Genomic DNA, 21926 nt, shown 5'->3' with positions numbered 1-21926 from the left:
AAGCAGTGAATTAATTCCTGATTTTACTTCGCTTGTCTGCCTAGCTTTTGCTTTTCCTATTAAACTGCTTGTCTCTCAACCTATGAGTTTTCTACTTTTTACCCTTCCAATTCTCTCGCCAGTCCTGCTGGTGGGGGAACAAGTGAGTGAGTGTGTGGGGCTTGGCTGCTGGCTAGGGTAAACCATAACACCCTGCAGCTAAGCATGTACACATATGGCTTTATTGAACAACATACTTGGGTGGTCAGATGCTTACCAAATAGGCAAGATTTCTAGCAAAACTTCTGCTGTCAGCTGGGACATAGGCATATATGTAGTATATGAACTCTTAAGAAAACCTTTTTTTTGACATGTAATTAAAATGTTGTTTACCAGAGGAAAGTTGTTTTAAACTTGAGTCACTGTTTTCTGACCACCATTGTAAGCTACCAGTTACTGTATTTAGTTTAATATCTCTCTGTGCTATTTGAGGAGTACCAGAATCTACCTTTTTCCAGTGCCATCTAATAAAAGACAATTTGTTGTGCCCTTGAAATAGCACAGCAAGACATAGTATGAAGTATTATTTAAATCAGGTTTTATAAGCACCATGATTGAACTGCTGGAATAAGGTATAAACCTTCCCTTTCTTAAGACTTCGGCCTGCATGCTTTTTATTTTTAAGTATAAAGCATATGTGTGCTCTGCTGATAAAGGATTATAAGACCTTGTAAGAAGTTAGTGAATTCAGCCGGATTTTGGGCCTCTAGCTCTATGTTTGAAATAGAGAGCTACAACCGACTTGCAGCCAAGCTGCCAGAACACCAGCCTATGAACAATTTCGGTACCTGAAACCAACAGGTACACGCACACCTCTGCTGACCCTCAGGGACACGGCTGCATGTGTTGCGCCACAAGGAGACTCGGCAGCATTCAGAGGCCCCGTTTTGCACTGTGGAGGCGCTACCAGGCTCCCGCTCCGCGCACCCACAGGCGGGGCGGGGCGGGGCGGGGCGGGGCGGGGCGGGGCGGGGCGGGGCGGGGCGGGGCAGGGCGCTCTCCCCACAGCGCCGCGCTGAGGCGGCGGTGCTGCGGCGGCGCGGCGGGCGGCGGGCGGCTGGCTCCTCCTCCTCGGCGGGCGCAGCATGGCGGTCAAGGTGACTCTCCCGCTCCGCCGCTGGTGGCAGGAGGAGCCGGGCGGATCCCGCGTGGGGCCGGGGGCAGGCGGGCGGCGGGATTCCCGCGGGGGCCGGGGAACGGTGATGGCGGGGCGGCCCCGGGGGAGCGGCGGCGCACCGCCCGCCGGAGTGCCCCGGGGGGCGCGGGCCGGGGTCCCGGGGCAGCGGCGGCGGTCGTGCTGCGGGGCCGGGCGCCGCTCGCAGCCAGCGCCGTGCTGAGAGCTGCCAGCGGCGCGGAGCCCCGTGCCGTGCCTCGGCGGCGCGGCGCGGTCGCGGCTGAGGTTGGGCCTGTGGGTCTGACGAGGGACGCCGTGTTGCCGCCTTCGGCCGGCGCGGCGGGTTGCTCTGCGATCTGACAGCAGCCCGCCTAAGCGAAGCATTCATTTGCTTGTGTTTACAGGTGCATTCAACCAAAAGAGCGGATCCCGCTGAACTACGGAATATTTTTTTGCAGGTAAAAAGATCTAATGTTGTTTGAGTGTCGGACTTCGGTGTTTTGCTCTTTCAGCAGTTTACCGTGGCATCAGACTCGTGTCGTGCTGGTGGCACACTTATAAGTTCACTTTGCAGGCGTAGTGTATTGACGGGGTGTCAGGCATTGAGGAGAACCTGCTGCTGGCAAAAAGTGTGATAACCATTTCCAAATTACCATATTAAATAAGCTCCTGAACTATTTTCTAATTTTCTATAAAGCATATAATTATAATGAAGTGCTGTTTTTTTTTTAAATGCACCTTTGCAGAATCAAAAAAATTTTTCTTCCACGACTGTATGTTTTGTCCTTGGGATTTATATATGTTCATGCAAATGGTTGGACCACTAGGAGTGTTTTTAGAACTTAAAATTGATTTCTCATTATTAATATGTCTTGCAATATTATCCCTTGCAGGGCCTTAGAATTAGCATACATAAATAATAGCATGAAGGTTTCTCCATTCCCTTAGTTTCACTAAAGTGCGATCAGAAAGGAAAAAAATCAGAAACTTTAGGATATTGATCCAGTCAATCCTAAAACTTTAACGATAAAGTTTGAATCAGTCATATGGAATAATAAGAAGAACAAGAACTATGTTTTAGGTCCATAATAGGGCCACCAATATTTCAAAATGACTAAAATATGTTTTTTTCCCTAATGTTGAGTGTTACACAGCATATTTAGGAAGCTTTTCTCTATTTAAAAATTTAGGACTATAAAATTAGAGTTAATACTGTAAATAATAAAGTCTGTTATTTAACTATTTATATGTATCTTCTGGTTCTACTATACCATCTAGCAATTTCCGTATATGATAAGTAGTCAGAGAGAGCTTTTTGCCTGAGAGAGAGGAGTTGCATCCCAGCCGTAATTTTGGTGGCCTTTTCTTTTGCATACTGGATTACACTATGACATTGCTGGAGTGCAAATACTTAGAATGCTGGCATCAAACTGTGGAAGCTCAACATTTAGTTTCTAGTAAAAGATACTCCAACACAGGTTCATTTTTGATTGACATGGCATTCAGCTTTTGTAGGTAAAGATTACACTAGAGTATGTTACTAAAATTAGTGACATAAAAGTATTATCTTTTAAAATATATATTAATACAGTATAAAAATGTGATTCTAGAACGTGTTTTTCCACCTTTTCGCAAAATACTTTTGCACATTTGAATGAAAAACAGTAAAATGAGGTGTCAAAACATTATTCAGTTGTAAATGTGAATTCTTTATGATTCTTGACATCCAGTCAGTAGAAGTTCTTGCTTCTGGAAATAGGGAAATTAAGTTCTTGATAGTGGTCATACAGACAACAGCAGAGAGGAAGAACATTGTATCACTGGCTGGTGTTTTATTGACCTAAAACCAGACAGTTTGTTTAAAAATAAAAGGCTTCCCCCATGGCTGTCTTGTTTTCTTCAAAGAAACATGCAAATGAAGTTGTGAATTGTTTGATATTCTGAGAAATGAAAAATAAGAAGCTCTCCTCTCTCTCTTTGAGTATGTGAGATTTTGCAGTAAAAAAAAGGCATAGAAAAAAGAGTTTGTATTTCTTCTATGTTTTGTTGAGTTTGAAATTGTGGGTTTTTTTTATGCTTAGAAATCAAACTTACTTGCAGACTTTAAAACAAAGGAGAATCATTCTTTTCAAGACTGAGTTGCAGAAAGTCTTGTTATGAAATATTGCAAGTGTTTAGGGGTCAGATATGTTGTACTCCTTGCTGAGAGTGCTGGTCTCTTCTTTGAACTTCAGCTAAAGGTCGTGCATTCCTTCCTAAATTTGGCTTCCCTTGGAAATGGTTAGAAGGGAAGATGTGAGCTCTAGGCCTCGTCACCATCCACCTTAATCATAGAGAGTCTCCTTAGATTTCCTTCTGTTCATGCACGTCTTCTAATGGGATACGTGCCCTCTCGCCGTGCAGTGTACCTTGTATCTTAAAGGACATTGAGTATATACCTTTCTCTTCAGAATTTTTGAGGTGTGCTATCTGCTTCTTCTAATTGTTTTAAACTGTTAAAAAGATAAAGTTTGATTTGCATTAAAAAGATGTGCTATTTCTCTTAATCCTTTAACTATGAAATGCAGGCACTGAAATTTCATGTCTGTGCACCATCAAATAAGTTACCTTTTAGGTGTTTGCTAACCATAGACTTGAGTAAGAAACATAAAAGAACAGATTTTCTAACAAATTATCATGGAAGGATGAAAGAGTTGGATGGAAAAACAGTTACCAGATTTCTTAGTGAACCTTCATTATTTTTCTTGGACAAGACACACTTGGCCTTTGGAAAATATTGTTAAATTATTCCCTGCCTGTTGAATTCAAGTGTAACTTGTTCAAGCAAGGTGGAGACGGAAACAAAAAGAGATTTCCAAAGCATTGTTTCTGAAAGTGTGGTGATACATAGCACCAGCTTGTAAACTAGAGTAGGAGGTTTGTATGTTTGTCTTATATGAGGATGTTTTTAAAAAAGTGTCATGGAAATTCATCAAGTGCTTACCTGAGGCAATCTACAAATCCATACTAAAAAATTTGTGTTATAAAGTAACAGAGTTCAAGACTGAGAAGAACAAAGATTTAATTGATGTGTTATGTTTTATATTCAAATTAGGCTGTAATTTAAAATTGCCTTTTTTGGGCTAAAAGATTCTTGACTTAAGTTATATGGTGCAAACATAGAACTAATGTATTTACATGCTTAGCTACTTTGTCAGGCCTTAATTATTGGCTTTCTGCCAAACTCTTCCAAAATGCCATGACCTTCTCATATGGAGCTGAATGTATCTGTCACTTAATTATTGTTGTCTTGATATTTTTTAACAAAACTTCCCCCAAACAGTTTTTATTGTGGAAGGTATTATTATAAATTATTATTTATTATACACTCAGAGATATTGGTGTTTGGAGGAAAAAAGATGGTGTTTCGATTTTGACTGTTTTTGATATGCACTTTACTGTCAGCTGACTTCAGTGATTCTTGAAGATATGCTCCATACTCTGCATGTCTGATGGGGCCTTCACACATTACATTGTCTTTGCATTTCATGTCTTGCAGCAGAATTGTGCTTCATAAGGCATTTTTCAGTCACTTGTGTGTATGGCTGAGAAGAGAACCTTTCAGAGCTGATGAAAGGAAGCCACAGTTTCCTTGTGCTGTCATATTGGCAGCAGTTCTCAGTTAAGGGATTCCTGTCCACTGCTCTGTGTTCCTGTTTTAGTGGTGATACTCTATTTTAATTCTCCATAGATTCAGTAATCTGGTTTACAATGCAGTCTTGCAAACAGCTGTGATAACAGCTGTAGGGTGGAAGAGTAAAAGGTGATGAGGTGGTGTGAGGGGCTGATATTGTGGAAGAGATAGACAAGATGCTGAAGCAAGCACTGTCTGTGTGTGTGAATTTTTCCTTAAAAATATTTTTCCTTAGAAATAAAGCTAACATTTATTTCTCACAAAAAGAGAAAAGAAATAATTTATGTTTTCCAAAATAATTATAGTCGAGATCAGGAACAATTATTCAGAAGATATCTGCTACTAGAAGCTGTAAGAAAATTTATGTGCTCTGTTTTCAGTGTAGCTGCAAATGGAATGTTGTACCATGGTTGTAATTTTTATAAATTTTCCCACTTTCCTGACAGTTTCTGAAATGCATATTTTTCTTTTAATTAGAAGATACTGGTTCACCAATAATTAACATCTTAATGGATTTAATTTTGTTTGTGTGGCTTTGGTTTTTTTTATTTTTACTCTAGTATGCAAGTGTTGAGAAAGATGGTGAGCATTACATGACCCCAGAGGATTTTGTGCAGAAATACCTAGGACTTCATACGGATCCACATCACAATCCTAAAACAGTGCAGCTGTTGGCTGGAGTGGCAGATCAAACTAAGGATGGGTGAGAATTTTGCTTTCCATTTGAAACTTGCATTGTTAACTAGTACATTGTTAAATGTGTGAGTGCATGAGTTTGATAACTTCATCTTCTAAAATGCATTATCGATTTTACTACATTTTAGGCTTGTTTAACGAGCAGGTTTTTTCACGAGTACAATGGACTATAAATTTATGAAAACAGAAAAAATTACGGTGTTCAACATGGATGTTTTTTAAAGCTGAGATTTATTTTGATGGTATTGTGTTAAATTCTACAAAAACTAAGGAAGTTGAACAGCAGGTAAGTTAAATGTAGTATGGTTGCCTTAGAAAAGCTCTTCTGGATGTCTGCGTCCATCATCAGGTACTGTGGAGAGTCTTCAGTGCCTGTAATTAAACACAAAAATATGGAAGAGCTTTCTTACTTCTGTAGTGTGCAATTCAAATCCAACCACTGAGGTCTTTTTAAAAGACTGATTAATAGAAAAGAGACAGACTTGTGACTTTATGAAGGAAGAAGTTGTTTGCCTAATGCAAATCAGGTCACAGCACATAAAGCTTTTCCAACTCAGATGCTCCTGCTTGCTTTTAGACAGTTCCCTGAAACCAGTTTACCTTGGCTAAAGTAGTGCCCTCTAACTCATTTGTCTTCCAAGGAACATTTTGTTTTCCTGTATGTAGGCTTCTAGCTTTGGCCTTGGATTGTAGTAGAAGGCCCAGACATTGTTAATGTAAAGTGAGAAGGTAAGATGGATCAGAGAACTGATCAAGAATGTAGAAGTGAATGGTTATTTTGTTGAGAAGAAAATGTTGTTAAAATAGTAGACAATACATTTGTAAATATGTAAATATAACTTATTTTAAATGGAAAGCTCCTTCACTTCCTTTGTTACTTAAATTTTGGTTTTGTTTTCTTGGATTCTGCTACAGAACATTTTATTAGTTTGCTTAGTATCCTGAGCAGCTTTCATAGTATCTGTGCAATGGAAATGAAATTATATGTGCTGTATGCTTCTTACCCTAAATGACATATATAGGATTTCCTCTTTAATGTAATGCTATATGATTTTTCTTTTCATAAGGCTGCAGCACTTTGATAATATATTTGATTATACATATATATGATAAATGTTAGTAACCTGTCTCTGTTTCCAATACATGGCTTCAGTTTGTTGCTTTATTATGGATTGAAAAGGTAATTTTGTATATATCTGTTCAAAATAGTTTAATTGATAAAGTAAACCAACATGCTTAGTATATTGTTTCTCTGAAAGCTGTTGGTTATCTTTTGTGGTGTGCATTTCTTCCAAAAATGTCTTATAAAAGGGTTTTCTTACAGTAGGAAATCAGTTGCTACAACTGAACTTTTAGGTATTGCTTTTTTTTACTTTCCCTGTGAATAAGATTTTTTTGTTGTTTTTGTATATTGCATTTTTTCAAAAAATCTGGGTAATATTTGAAGTGATATAATCAAGTATGGATAAGTGTGCTTTACCATCTTCTTTATGGGAAGAGTGGGATTTTTATTTTCTACTGCTATGTAGTTGAAAGTGTAAAATGTTTATCTGTTTGAATACTTGTCTGAAACCTTTTTCAAAATGTTTTAATCGATATTCAATCTATATTTCATGTGAAGAACTTGTTACAGCCCCATTATCAACATCAGTTTTTTTTTACATTCACATTCTTTCATTTGTAATGAGCTGTAATATATCAAAATCCAGACTCTAATAGCACGATTAACTATTGTAGTCTTAAACTGAATTCTGGGATATATTGCAACTTTCTAAGGACTTAATTTATGAAGTCCAAGGACATAGCTGTAGTCCTGTTCTGTATACATACTTTTACTTTAAATTACAACCCAATGTCATGCAGCAAATCATTGAGAAGCTTAGGGTTCTGTTATAAAATTTCATTCCTATATTTACTATCATATTCTCTTAGCCTTGCTTGAAATAAATACTCAAGAGTGTTGATGGTTGATTCCATTGTTAATATTTTTTTATTTCTTTTAGGTTTAAATTTGGCACTTTACAGAAACAGCACATTTTGGAACTGGCTCTCTGTAGGCATGCGTTTAAAAAAATGGTTTTACTTTTTTTCTCATGGTAACTTGATCCTTACTTAACTGTTCAGAGCACTATTGCTTTCTCCCATTGCTGCTGTACAAGACTGGTTTGCTTTAGTGGAACTCATTTAGGTAGTTCTTAAAACAGCTGACTGTTCATTTCCAAAATGTTTATTCCTTGTTGTTACAAGTGCATGTTCTTAAAAATGTATGGGATGTCCTCTAAATTAGAATTTGCTTTAAACTTGCCTGTTATGGATTTAGTACAATAGGATTTCACTGATGCTGAAGGCACTCCTGTGTCTCCAGACTGCAGGCACTGGCTTTAGGATAGGATATATACCCTCTCTGAAGAATTTACTTACATATGTATATGTGTCAAGACCAGCTAAAATATTTTGATCCCACTTCAAACCTAGAGAATTTCACAGTAGTAATTCAAAAATTGTTCATTTTAACTGCTTGTTTCTGGGTACTGCTTTTATCAGTGTATCAATCTGGAAACTAGTTCTTAAGTGAATTCCCCAAGAAAGAGTTGATATTTCACCTAATGGAGAGTCACAACAGAGCTATACATAATGCCTAGAAAGCTGTGTTGTATGGGAAAATATTAGGAAAGACTTCTAGGAAAAAAGGAAAGAGAAGAATTGCAAACACATGGGTTACTTTGTGTGCTTTTGAAGGGTAGCAGTACAGAAGAAATCAGAGGAAAAGAAATTTTTTTTAAATGTTACAGATAAAACAAAAGGTGATTTGATATGGTTATGGACTCTAATGCAGTGGGTTCACTGGATAATACTCGAGTAGTGATTGGGTGGGAGGCTTCATCATTCTGTTTAATCCAGCTCCTGTTATCTCTGCCCTAGTGGCTAATGGAGGATCACAGAGGCTATCCTGGCTCTTAGGCATTGCAAGTTGAACATGTGGGGAGGAAATTAAATGTGCCTGTCTCCTTTTGCTGTAGCCACTGTTATAGTGAGACTGCTGAAGATGTCTTCTTTCAGGTTCAGGCTTCAACAAATGCATTCTACAGAGATCAGCACTTGATTTTGTCAGTTATAAAGCTTTCTGATTAAGAATTAATTTGTGTGTCAGCTTTATGCATGTATGTGGAATATATTTTGAAATTATAGTATTTACAATTATTTTAAAGGAACATTTGTTTCTTTGGTACTAACCCTTTATTTATCAAGATCATCCTTTGGATGAAATTGACTTCGCATGTGAAGAGCCATTCTCATATTTCTGGTTTTTCTGGCTAAAATGTGGTAAATATGATAGTTCTGTATTTTCAGTATCTTAATTATTTTCAAAGTCGTTAGGTTTCTTCCTGTCTTTCTTGTGCAGTGCATATATACAAGAATGTTAACATATTTAACCTTTTTAAAGTATCTCAATTCTGCTTCATGTGTACTTAAAGACTAGATATAGTAATGAATAGTGTGAATATTGTGATTTTTTTTATCTTTTTTTTTTCCTGTGGGGAACAGACTTTATACTTGTCTCTTTAGCAGTAAGCAGGAATGTTTGAAGTAATCACTATAAGCTAATGATCTCATATGATGAGTACTAACTTGAGATCAATTATGTACATTTTATAGAAAAATTTCTAGGAAACAGTGATATTCTCTGCTTTAACAGCACTTACTGATATATAGTACGTTTTTTGTTAAATACAAAAGATGTAATTGACATTCTTCCTTCCATTGATTATTTAATGCTAAAATACACTCTCATTTATGCCATTATTTTCTTGTGCCACCCTTACCCTTTATCTATGCTTAGCTTCAGGTTTATCCTTCTGCAGCAGTTCATACATACAGCATTAGGATGCCTTCTGGAGGGTTTTCTTTGTGTTAGTCAGAATAAGCAGAGTTCCTCTAGAAAAGTTACTTATTATTATCCTAATAAGGTATGTGTGCCTACATTCAAGTGTGAGTTGATCTGTAGTGACCACAAGGACTTGGATTTACCTGATCACCCTGAGTTGTGCCCCGTGTCTGTATTGCATACCCACCCCACAATCTTGTGATCTGCTGTTACACTCAGATCCTTCCCTGCCTTGTCATGTCGTCCTTGAGCCCAGATGTTTTATGTTTGGCCCTGAGTATATGACTTGGCAGTTCAGTTCAGTTAGTATTCTTTCCATAGTAAAGTGTAACGTTTTCTGAACCTGTTTGTTTTTTATGAATGTTATGTTTTGTTTTAAGAAAACGTATGTTTTATAGTGTATTCCTGTACTTGCATTACAGTATCTTTTCTTAGTGGTAATAAATAAGTAGTAGTAGAATTACAGATCTGTCATTTCATGTTGTTAGGATTTTTGTGGTGTTTTTATGTCGTAATTTTCAGGTATTGGTTACATTTATAATTAAAAGCAATAACTTGTAGGTGTTCAGTGAGAATTCAGTCTCTTCATAGAAGAAGAAACTGAGTTGCGTAAATGTTAACTACTTAAACGTAACATACTTTTCAGTCTCTAGAGTGTTAATTATCTTAGAATTTTATTTAATATTTGGATCACACTGTTTTCTAGAGTATCAAATGTAAATTATCATTGCTATTATGAACATTTAAAAAATATTTTTAACTTTTCTGTTTTCCTTTCTAGGTTAATTTCCTTCCAAGAATTTTTGGCATTTGAATCTGTTTTGTGTACTCCAGATGCATTATTCATTGTTGCTTTTCAGTTATTTGACAGGAATGGCAATGGAGAAGTAACATTTGGTAAGAATACCTAAAGAAAAACAGTTTTAAGAAACTGGTTTAATAGTGTCTGTCATAGTAGTGGTTCATGAGCACAGGTGCCTAGAAATGCATTTTGTGCAGTACTGTAATGTTTTCCTAAGACTGCATGAGCAGAATTTTTTTTCCTCTGTCAGTTCAAGCTTAAGAAGTACACAGAGACAAAATACGTTTTTCTCTGTCTTCTTGAATCACAGTTTTTTGTTTTCCTGAAGTAGTGTCATCCTAAGTAAAATTCTGTGTCCTGGACTTCAAACACCTTCAGCCATGAGGGAGTTTTAAGATATGTTCTGGATCTTCATATGTCTTTAAGTAATTGTCATTTCATACAGTAAGAGCTCAAGAAGTCTAATAATTTGATTTCTTGTTCCTTTTCTTGAGGAGCAAATCCTACTTTAATGTTATGAGTGTAACTTACAACTTGATTATATATTTGCAAAATTAGGAAGAAAATCTGGCCTTTTGTTTTGTTTCCTAATCACGTAAGTTAGTAATTAGACCAGAGTCTTGAGGCTAACTATACTGCTTTGTGATATTGCTAAATAGCTGTTATTTACATTGCAGTTTAAGGAGGACTAGGCTTTATTTTTAAAACTTCATATTTATGAAAATCAGATAAATCAATGGTAAGAATTTTAATAAAATGGAATGAGAATTTAATGTTATTTCTATCCAAAAGAATAAAGCACTCAATAAAGAAAATACAAACTATGCTTGGATTTGTAACCACTTCTGTTTGTACTATTTCATTATTATGGAAATTGCTGTAACTTGTTGGGGAAAAAAAGGCAAAGGTCTTTTTATGGAAACAAATTGTTTGACTTATAGTGCCTGTTAAATTACATCGTTAACTGAAGAGTCAGATACTAAACAGTTCGGATGCACAACATCTTGAAGAGAAAATGTTTTAGAATTTAAATAAAGGTGAAGTCTGTAAATGCAGTCATTAGGTATTGGACAAACTACTACAATCAGTGTGACCGTGTTAACGATGGTTTATTTAATATTCTTGCAAAATGGGGGTTTGAACTTGGTAGCTCTTATGAGCACACTTGAAATATCTGATTCCATAATTGAGCAATAAGCCATTTCAGATGGTATACAAATTCCCCAGTTAGACTGAGAATTGTTATTTTTATATAATTAAAGTCTAAAAGAAAACACAAACAAGAGAAATTGTAAAACAGAAATTGGTGTTTTTTTCTGTGTCTTCCTTGCTGATTTTTTTTTTTGTAAGGCTGGTAAATCTTGAAAAGGAAATTTTTGAGGGAATTTTAAATTTGCTATTGGTTTCTTGGATGTTTTTTTACAAAATTAATTACATTGCAATTATTACTATATTTAACATTATGCTAGTAAGATGGCATGGTACATATTTTTTGTGCTACATCTCCCACATTTACTTCTGCTTTTTGTCTTTGTTTGTTTGTAACATGGGATACTTACTTTTACTTCATACACGTATCATACATATTAATACAACTGTGAAAAATGTGAATGATGATCTGTGACATCTTCAGAATATGGTAACCCTGCAGTCAAATTTTCCAAGTCAGGCTTGTGACTGTTTTATAAATGAGACCTGCACCCTTTCATTTTCATACCACATAAACAGAAAAGCACAGAGTTTAGTTTCATGTAAAACCAGGACAATTTAGAAATGCAAGTTATAAAGTTGAAAGTTTTAGTAAATTATTTGAACTGTACTGAAATGGAGTAAGTTCAGCCAATTGGTGTGAGAATCACTATCAGACAAGTCAGGTCTTTTATAGACTCTAATGTATCCAGTCTGCAGGTAAGCTGTGTTGGTTATGACAGCAAACACAAGTCAGGATTTTCTAGCTCAGATGAAATGCTCTGTGGATGTGATTGCATTGATGCCAAATCTTTCTCAAACCACTAAGTCTTGCCAGAAGCAAGAAGGATTTACTACGGTTTTTCTGCACTGTGCATCCAAAGGAAGGGATAGAATCAACTTGGATCTGTTAGACCAGTTATTAGAACCAGCACTGGCCTTGTGTGCGATAACATGTTCTCAAAAAGTTCATCTTTCATCTACTCAAATTTTCAGTTATCTGGGGGAAGTTAAGTGTGCTTGTTGAATTTTAGATCTCTCTGTTTTCAGAAGCAAGATGCTCTAGTTGGGTTTGCTTATGTGTAGGATTTATTTACTGACATGATTTTGAGCCATTCTCAAGTACTTCATTTTACAGTCCTCTCGAGCCTCAGTCTGCTAATTGTCTCTTAAAATACTTAGCTTCCAACTCTCCAGTGATTAGAAGAACTGTGTTAGAAGACTTTAGAAGCTATTTTGTAGAAATACTTGTATGCTAAGTTAATAAATATCTTTGTCTGCCATATCATATGTTGAAACCTGAAGCCTTCTATCACTTTAATGTCATCTGTTACTGTTTTATTTGGGACGCTTTTCCAGGAGCTTTGGACATCCGGAAATCCTATATGAATGACTGTCATAAATGTGTTGTTGGTATTCTGCAATATTTGTAAAGTAGATCCATTGCAAGAGCATGAAACTGGACCTACTTTACCTGAGCAAACTGCACAGCATGCTCAGTACTCCCTACATGTTTCAGCTGCACTGGACTTGCTGTCAGCTTGGTGATAAAAAACAGTAAAATGACTGTTCTAGCAACCCATTGATACAGGTGACAGTGTAGTTTAAACAAGTTTTTAATCATGGAGAAATAGAGAAAAAGCATGTATTTCTAACCAAGTGCTCCTACATCTTCATCAGTGCTTCCTAGGTGAATGTTTTATGCGAAATGTGTTGCTGCTGAACCCTTACAATACTGTTATCCATAAAATTAAATGCTAACAGCTAAAGCTGATGAAGACAAGTGATTTTTTTTCAGGTTGCTGTCTGTAGCCAGAGAAGACTGACAAGCGCTTTACTCCTTTGATTATGGGATTTATTGACTGTGCTACTTAACATGAGTGAAATATTCAAAATCACTCCATAAAATTAATACTCTTCTACTAAGGAATATTATTTTTATTTCTATTCTGTGCAGATCTTCTGACCTGAATTCAGGTTAAAGCAAACCTGAATATTAAATCTGCTAAAGCTATTTGTTTTTTTCTGCTGTTGAAGCAGATAATCTTTACTGTGTTTAAAAGGTGAAGTCTGTGATTATCTGCAAAACTTCTCTGAAAAATAGGTTGTCTAACTGAAAGTACAAGGATTCTTTTTAATTTATCTCTCTGGCACACCATACAGTGATCTGGACTGCATCACTTTTAATTAGGGTATACAATCTCAAGGCATTTTCCAGCTGTTCTTCATTGTAGAGTCACCACAAAGAAAGCCATTCTCTGATAAACTGGGGAGTTTCAGATGCTTTTTCAGTTAAATATACGTGCTAGTATGGATAGAAGGATAGAGCTAAAATGTATTTGTGATTCTTCTGTATTCAGAATTATTTTGGAGATAATTGGAAAATATTTATGGAACTGAATTTAAGGCTTTTAAAAGCATCCTGTGCTCAAAATCTAATTACAAACATTTTGCCAAGTATAACAGCATCTTCTTCAAAGGCACTGGGGGGAGGAAGACAATCAGATGCTTCATACTGCATCTGTGAAAATAGTACAATATTAGTACTATTGTATAATACAGTACTGTACTGTGAAAATAGTGTAGTATTACTGAACTGAAATAATAAACATCAATTTAATCATTCAGAATTTGAGTGTATGGGGATACTGAAGTTGCTCAATCTGTTATTTAGACAAGTTTAAATCTGAGAAAATTCATGTTTCCCTTAATCAGGACATAGAGTTTGAGAACACGAAGAAGAGGAGCAAGAGAAAAAAGTTGAATATGTGTTTGTGCTTTGCTTATGAGTATTATTTCTCAGGGACCAGGGATCACTTCTAGTACTCTCTCCTTCACCATTTCTAAAAGGGCAGATGGGTTGAAAATGGTAGGATTTGAGTTTAAATGTAAAAGTTCTGCTTTCAAAAATATTACTGGCAACCATAAAGACTGGATATAGATTTTAAAATAAAAAAGAAAAATACTCATGATCAGGTGACTACAGACATGAGGATATGAGGGAAAAATCCATGTTTTCATGAAGTGCTATAAACCAGAGCTGCTGTTATATTTGGCCTCCTGTTCTACATTAGTTGCCTGTTTTCAAAGTGTCTTTTGCTTAACATGTGCAGATAATGTAGGAAATGTCACTGTTAGGACTTTCTTTTTCCTTTTGTGTTGTATGATTTTTTTAAGGCTTAAACTACAGTTTTGAATGCTTGTGACCAGTGCAGAATGGGAACCCCTCTTACTACTATACTACTACTACTACTACTACTACTACTACTACTAGTATTACTAATTTTTTTTCAAAACCATGGTCAATAAGAGGTAACAGAAAAGGAGAATGTCATGTTAAAATTATATGTATTGGCAGCTTTTTATTATGGCTGTCATTCATCTTTCTGTAGAATCAGTAATTATTTTAAAATAAGAGCAGAAATAAAATGTAACTATTTCTAGTTAAACTTCTATTAAAATAATTATTGTATTATATTTGGATTACTTTTAATAAGCTTCTCCTGCATCAAGTGTTACAAAAATGTCTTTCTGCCCTGAGCTGTGCTTCCTTTTTTTATCCTTCAAAGTGAAAATACGCTGTTAGCAGAAATAGTGAGCAACAGCAACATAAAATGTTAAAATTTATTATGTACATTAGGCATGAAATATGCACAAATTGGACAGTAGATTACTGAGTTGACAGATCTAAAAAAACCCAAAGCAACCCTGTTAAACAACAAATCTTTACCGTACTTAACACTGCTGCTTAAAACTTAACCACTTTTATATTTGTGTCCCTAAGAAGTGTGATTGCTTTTTATCCCTGGTACGAGGGAATGGCAAACTCTGTTAACAGGTTGATGGCACTAGAATTGTATGAGCTTTCCACTCTGCTTCTCGGGGAGCTGATAAGTCAAAATAAATAATAGGTACTGCTGCAAGGTTTACTTGGAATATGGAGCTCATCCCTGCAATGGGCCACCAAAGAGACCGCATAGTGTTTATAATTTAAAGTATTCTTCTTCCTTATATGAAATTGATTATTGCCTAGGATCTTTGGGGGTTTGTATCATTTTTCTGAGCCTGATAGGTAACAGTGTTTGATGGAAGTTGAGCCAGTCATGTGTGTGCTGCCTGCAGATAGCTGCTCCAAGCATCTATAATTTGTTTAAAATGATTGGGTGGGGAAATTCTGAAGCAATCTTGTGAGAATGTGTGTCGCCTTGGAGGTAATGTACTAGTACACTAGAGTTGTAGGTTTATTGTTCCTGGGGTTGATGGTAAGTTGAGTATGTCATCAGGCTGCTGACTTGTATGCCTATCTGAGAGGAAAATGCATTACTGTAAGCCTGGAAAAAAAGTTATCAGCTCAGTAGGAAAGAATTCCACTGCAGAACGGTGAGCAAAGAGTAGAAGACATTAGTAAATGAGCAACATGTATTGACAGGGACAATGAATGCATTCTGTAAAATGTCCTACTAAAATGAAAGGCTTGAAAAATAATTTGCTGTTTGCCCCCTGCAGAATAGCTCCGTTGGAAATTTGAAACACTTGTAGTTTATCTTAATTTAGAAGCATTACTAGGTTTTGAATGAGGAAGGCAAAAAAAAAAAAAAAAAAACAAAACAGCAAAGCCAGCATCTGTACATTAATGTTGCTTGTATTCTTTGTTGTCAGTGCTTTGCTTCTGCTGTGAAAAAAAAAAAATTAAAAATGGGGCATTTGTTGATAATTCAGAGAGGTGAAAGTGTAGGTGATGATTGCATTGTGTGTGATTTCTGCAATGTGATTGGTTTGCTGCTTCTCGTCACACAAGTTGTTAGCTGTGGTGATGGCTATTTCTGTTAATGCAATAGAAGAGCCAGCAGGATTGGATTATAAAGGTATTGTTGATACGTTGTGAAGAAAGCACCCCTGCTCTTGGGTAGACAATAGTTAGTTTTAGCACATAACAGGAAGTGTTTGAGAATCTCAGGTGGCTTTGGTAAATGTTATTTCATGTTTCCATGGGTTGAACTAGATCAGTTACTTTGCTGTGGGGGTGGTGAGGTGCTGGCATAGATTTCCCAGAGAAGCTGTGAATGCCCCATCCCTGGAAGTGCTCAAGCTCAGGTTGGATGGAGTTCTGAGTAACCTGGTCTTGTGGAAAATGTCGATGCTTGTGTCAGGGGGGCTACAATGAGGAGATCTTTAAGGTTCATTCCATCTTAAACCATTCTGTGGCTCAGTGATTTTTCAGAACAAGTGCACAGTTTTGCCTCTGTACCTGAAATGCTTCATAAACCAAATCAACATGGAAGTAATTAAGCATTCTATAGAGATTATATATTATACTAGAGCATCTCTTCAAATCCAGACTATTGTAATACAAGCAGAATATACTGAGTGTCAGAGATTGCCTGGAAAAGAGAAATGGGTAAGGCAACTCAGTTTTCAGAGAGGCAACAAGCTAGTTTGTATACTGTTTCTTAGAACTAGTTAGCCATTTCTGGAATTCATAAAGTATCAACACAGTCAAGTATTGAATTTATTAATTAAAATATTATTTTTATATGCTGATGAGTCTTGACTTGAGGTATTTTGATGAGTAGTTGTAAATTTTTTTATGAACAAAAAAATTGAGTGTAGGAAAGCGATTCTTGTTTTTTTAAGCAGTATACAGTTAAATGCTTGAGAGTTATGAAAACATCAGGGGCTTAAGTCTCACTACAAACAAGTGAAAAATCAGTGAACATGGATGAATAAGAAAACAAAATTTTAAAAGAAAAATGTGAGGCTTTTTTTACCTTTCTCTAAGGTTAAGAGAAACAATTATTGGAAACAAGTGAAAATAAGATTTAAATTTTCTGGCTGCTTCAGCATTTTCTAAGTTTTCATTCAGGAAGCTCAGTGTGTATCAGAAGTCAGGTTTACATACATGTAAGTAGTAGCCAGTTGGCACCCAGTTTGTGCATTAGTAGCCGAGCCAGTGAAGCCTGCCTGTCTTCTGCTCTGTTCACGGTTCATTGCCATTTTTCAGGCTCCATAATGAGTTGCACTGTCCTGTTTGTGTTTGTAGTACATGGAGACTCTAGCTTGGCCAGAAGCTACAGTGAATTAGTGGTAAGTGGGGAATTTAAATGTGAATACCTTGATTCCTTGATCTGCAACTATGATGAATAAATCTGCAAACAGAACTTTCAGAGGAAGTATGGCAAAATAAAATAGTTTATCACATAGTGATGTGTTTAGTGCTTTCTTTTTTCCTTAACCCTCACCTTGCACAATGATACTGGTGAGTAGGTATGAGTAAACAGTTAGAAATGGTCAGAATTGTTTTTTAGGTTTCTTGTTGATTCGGACAAGTCCTTTAGCTTACTTTGTGGTGGAAACTGGTTTAAACTGTAGGGTTTTGACTCTTGTGTTTGACCTTTATGTAAGGTTTAATCACTAGCCATAATCTGCCCTGAGAATATGTAATCTCAGTCTAACTGAAGGAGGTGATCTAGCCAAGGAATCTGACCTTTGTACCTTTGTACTTTTGTATCTGTTTTGAGACATGTATTCTGGGTATTTCCTTCCCTTTTCTTACTGAAAAGATAAAAACATGTAGTGGATTTCCTAGATCTGCTCTAGAACTAATAGACTACAGAATCAAAACTTTAACATAGAGAAAGCAATACATTTACTTCAAGTAAATACGTCCTGATAGAGTTATCAAATGATAATTAAGGTTCTTAATGTATTTTGTCTCTCAAAACTGTTTCAACATATAAAAGGTGTGTTATCAGCTAGGATGTTTTGTATTTTGTTTTAAATTTTAACTGTGTGCCACATTTTATTTTGCTGTTAGCAGATTCTAGGCTGATAAACCGTTTCAGGTACTGTGAGGGAAATTTTGGAAAGTGTTCATGTGTTATGGGTAGATGTCCTGTATGGATGGATGTCCTGTTATGCAGTTCATGTGTTTCATAATCTGCACAAAAAGCAGGCTTGTTTTGCAGCATGGCAATGCTGTGTATGAATAATGCATGCTGTTTTTCAGATTAGTTTTTTGCCTGAATTCAGATAATATGTTTAGCATTGAGATTTCAGTTGTACAGTATACATGTGGAGAATTCCATCTGAAATGGCAGGTTTTTTCTTCATTTAAAGGAGGACATCTCTATCTTCACTTATCTTAAAACATTTTAATAACTGAGACTACCAATTATGTTTTATAGGATTTGATTTTTGTGCTAAGGCCTTATCAAAAGCATCTAATAACGTGCTTTCTGCTGAGTTAATGATATGTTTTAGATGTCATTTCTTATACCTATCTTCAATAGCCATATTCAGACAGTGTGATTGTAATAATCAAGTTTCAATCAAACCACACTTAGTATGACAAATATTGCCTGAGATTGTAGTGCAGGTATTTGTGCTCTTGATAAAGGACTTAATTTGACTCCTGGCAGAGATAGAGAACCACTATTGATTTTTATATCAGAATGCAAAATAGCTTTTATTTGTCATGTATGAGGGAAATTGCTTCTTAATTAAAACTAAATAAAACACTCACTCCATGGTTTTATGCAATAATACAAGAAGTATCATTTGTGTCTCAAATGTGTTCTTTTACAGGTCTGTAAAGGTTTGGTTAGCAATTATTTTTAACAAGCTAAAACACTTCTTAAACAGCTGCTGTAATCATAACTTTTTTGTATTCCTTCTGGAATGTTTGTAGATGTACTGTACCCCAAGGCTCACCTGTTGTTCTTCCCTCCCCAAAGCAAATGTCAAAGAAATATTTGAACAAACTCTTATTCATCTTCAAATCCCGTTCAACTGGGACTGTGAGTTTATTCGACTGCATTTTGGACATAACAGGAAGAAGCATCTTAACTATTCAGAGTTCACTCAGTTTCTTCAGGTCAGTTATTAACCTTGTTCCAAAGTTGGAACTGAAATTCATTTAACTTCTAATAATATGCTAATACCATTATAATTTTTGAGTTTATTCTGGTAGTGATAATCCTTACCTCATACTAGTCCTGACAGCTAATGATGAACTGTTATTTCTCCATACCAGTTTTGTAAGCAGTGTGTACTCATTGTGCTGTAACTTGAATACCATCCTTTAAAAGAATGAGACAAAACATACTGTTCATGAAGTTAACTATTTTACTGATTGTTGTTAAACTGGGTCTGCTTGTTCTGTGATAGGAATTCAATAGCAAAACTAAACTCTGCCAGAGAAAGCATTCTTAATATAGCCAGTTATTATTGACCATTAAAACTCCCCTATAGAGATTTTAGCTTCTGTGCCTTTTCTTTATTTTTATAAACATTCTAATACTTACCATTTTTTTTCTTTCACTGGCATGCATGCTACTACACAAATACTGGGAGTTTGGTCTTAAATGCAGCCAGCTTGCAGGAGGTAAAATCTGATTTCCTGTGATGTTGCTGAACTACCTTTTAGGGATTAGGCTTTAAAGAATTTCACTTGTTGAACTGCGCTTTGTGCTAAGCCAAAAAATTACAGTTAAAACATATTATGAATTGAATATTTTACTAGAAGGAAGGAAAGGAAAATGTCATCTATAAAGGATGGAGAAAGAGCAAATTAGGAGAAATTTACATTGTAATTCATGGAAAGGAAGTTCACAGAGTTGTTGGTATTTGCACTGAATTCCATAAATTAACATGCAATGACCACCTTGTGATACAACATAAAATTGCCTGTCTAGTAGACGTGAAGAAAAATAGGTTATGCACTTCTGGAGCTGCCTTTGATACAAGAGACGTTTTGTATGTATTTTCTTAAAAGTTAGGAGTGATAGGTGTGCTTCTACATAATCTGTAATTATTGCCCAAGATAAAGCTATCTCATAGGATCACAGAATATTTTGGGTTGTAAGGGATGTTTGGGTTGTAATGGATGCAGATTGCAGGGAGATCTAGTCCAATCTCCCTGCAATCTGCAGGGATGTCTTCAACTAGATCAGGTTGTTCAGAGCTCTATTCAGCCTGACCTTGAGTATTTCTAGAGATGAAACATCTACCACCTCCTTAGGCAACGTGTTCCAGTGCTTTACCACCCTTATTCAGTTTAGAATCATTGCCCCTTGTCGTATCAAAATAGGCCCTATGAAAAGTCTGTCACCATCTTTCTGATAAGCCCCCCATAAGTATTGAAAGGCTGCAGTAAGGTCTCCCAGGAGCCTTCTGTTTTCTTTTCCTCTTCAGCCAGAACAGCCCCAGCTCTGAGCCTTTTCTCATAGTGGAGGTACTGCAGACCTCTGTCATCTTTATGGCCCTCCTCTGCACCTGCTTCCAAAGTGGTTTGTTGGGAGCTCAGAGCAGAGTGATAAATGTCTGTTTTGGTTCTATGTTTGTTTTTCCAAGATACTGCCATGTAAGATACAGTAGCCTCTTACTGTCATCATATAATTAAAACCCTTAGTAGGGAAGGCTAGTATGGGTTGCAGTAATTTCACTATGTACACAATTTAGATATTTTTATCCCTTCTTTTTATATAAGATAGTTTTTCTCTCTTGGTCTAAAACTATCTTTTGGGGTTTGGGACTTGAATCGGAGCAGGTTTGTTGTACCCTGATCTAGAAAACGTTCATGAGGGTATGAGAGTTGAGAAATTACTGTAAAGGTGATAGAAGCTAGATGATTTGCCCTCTTTTTACTGTCTGTCAGAACATGCTTATTTTTTAGCAGCTTCTAGAGGTCTGAATGACAGCTGAATGGGCTTTATTGTTTGGTTGAGTAGAAGGAAACAACTTTTTCTGGACATAGAATTTACAACTATCATTATTATCTTGAGGTTAGGTTACCACAGTGATCTTTGTGTGAAGGTTTTTGCAGTTTGTATAGGAGTTTTAAATTGTCTGAAATGAATGACCATTTGTGACATTATGGGAGATAACTGTTTGGGGCAATCTAAATCCATATTATATAATTCTCACTTTCCTCCTGTTTATTTTCAAGTACTTTCCACTGAGTTAGTATATAATAGCCCAGTCATATTTCATCTTGGATATGTAAGAGATCATCTCGCTTTGTGTCTTCAAGATCAGTATCAGAAGTTTTTCTAGCACTTACATATTTAATTAAGGAATAGATAGCAGGCAGGATATGGGTATGTGAAGTTCATTTCTTACATCATTTAGTGAAAGTGCATATTTACTTACAGTTGAACTGAGGCATGAATCTGTGGATAAAATCAGTATGCAGACTTCTTATTTTTGTTGATTTGGCCTTGAAGTTTAAACTGTTGTTACACTATTGTCTATATATACAGACCTGTTGGAGCGTAAGAATATGAAATTTGTGAAAGTTTTGTGAACAGTGGGTTACATAATCTGCTTCTAATCTGCTGTCTCTGAATATTCATTCTAGGAGCTGCAGTCAGAACATGCAAGACAAGCCTTTGCATTGAAGGATAAAAATAAAAGTGGTCTGATAACTGGGCTGGACTTCAATGAGATCATGGTTACCATTCGCTCCCATATGCTAACTCCATTTGTGGAAGAAAATTTAGTTTCAGTAAGTGTTAACAAAGAGTGCCTT

At 36.2% G+C, this 21926-nt stretch overlaps 1 protein-coding gene across 1 annotated transcript in view; it reads left to right on the top strand.

Annotated features, from left to right (window-relative positions):
• The first annotated feature begins 1042 nt into the window (after window positions 1-1042).
• SLC25A12 (solute carrier family 25 member 12) overlaps window positions 1043-21926 on the top strand; it is a 45164-nt gene continuing 24280 nt past the window's right edge. The window contains exons 1-6 of the mRNA XM_021552419.3: window positions 1043-1136; window positions 1558-1611; window positions 5387-5529; window positions 10190-10305; window positions 19132-19271; window positions 21756-21902. Of these exons, the coding sequence (XP_021408094.1) occupies window positions 1125-1136; window positions 1558-1611; window positions 5387-5529; window positions 10190-10305; window positions 19132-19271; window positions 21756-21902 (612 nt within the window). The 5' untranslated portion in view covers window positions 1043-1124. The remainder of the gene's footprint in view (window positions 1137-1557; window positions 1612-5386; window positions 5530-10189; window positions 10306-19131; window positions 19272-21755; window positions 21903-21926) is intronic.

The sequence above is a fragment of the Lonchura striata genome, chromosome 8 (assembly GCF_046129695.1).
Source record: "Lonchura striata isolate bLonStr1 chromosome 8, bLonStr1.mat, whole genome shotgun sequence".
Classification (NCBI taxonomy): domain Eukaryota; kingdom Metazoa; phylum Chordata; class Aves; order Passeriformes; family Estrildidae; genus Lonchura; species Lonchura striata.
This window is presented reverse-complemented; position numbering and strand designations above follow the sequence as displayed.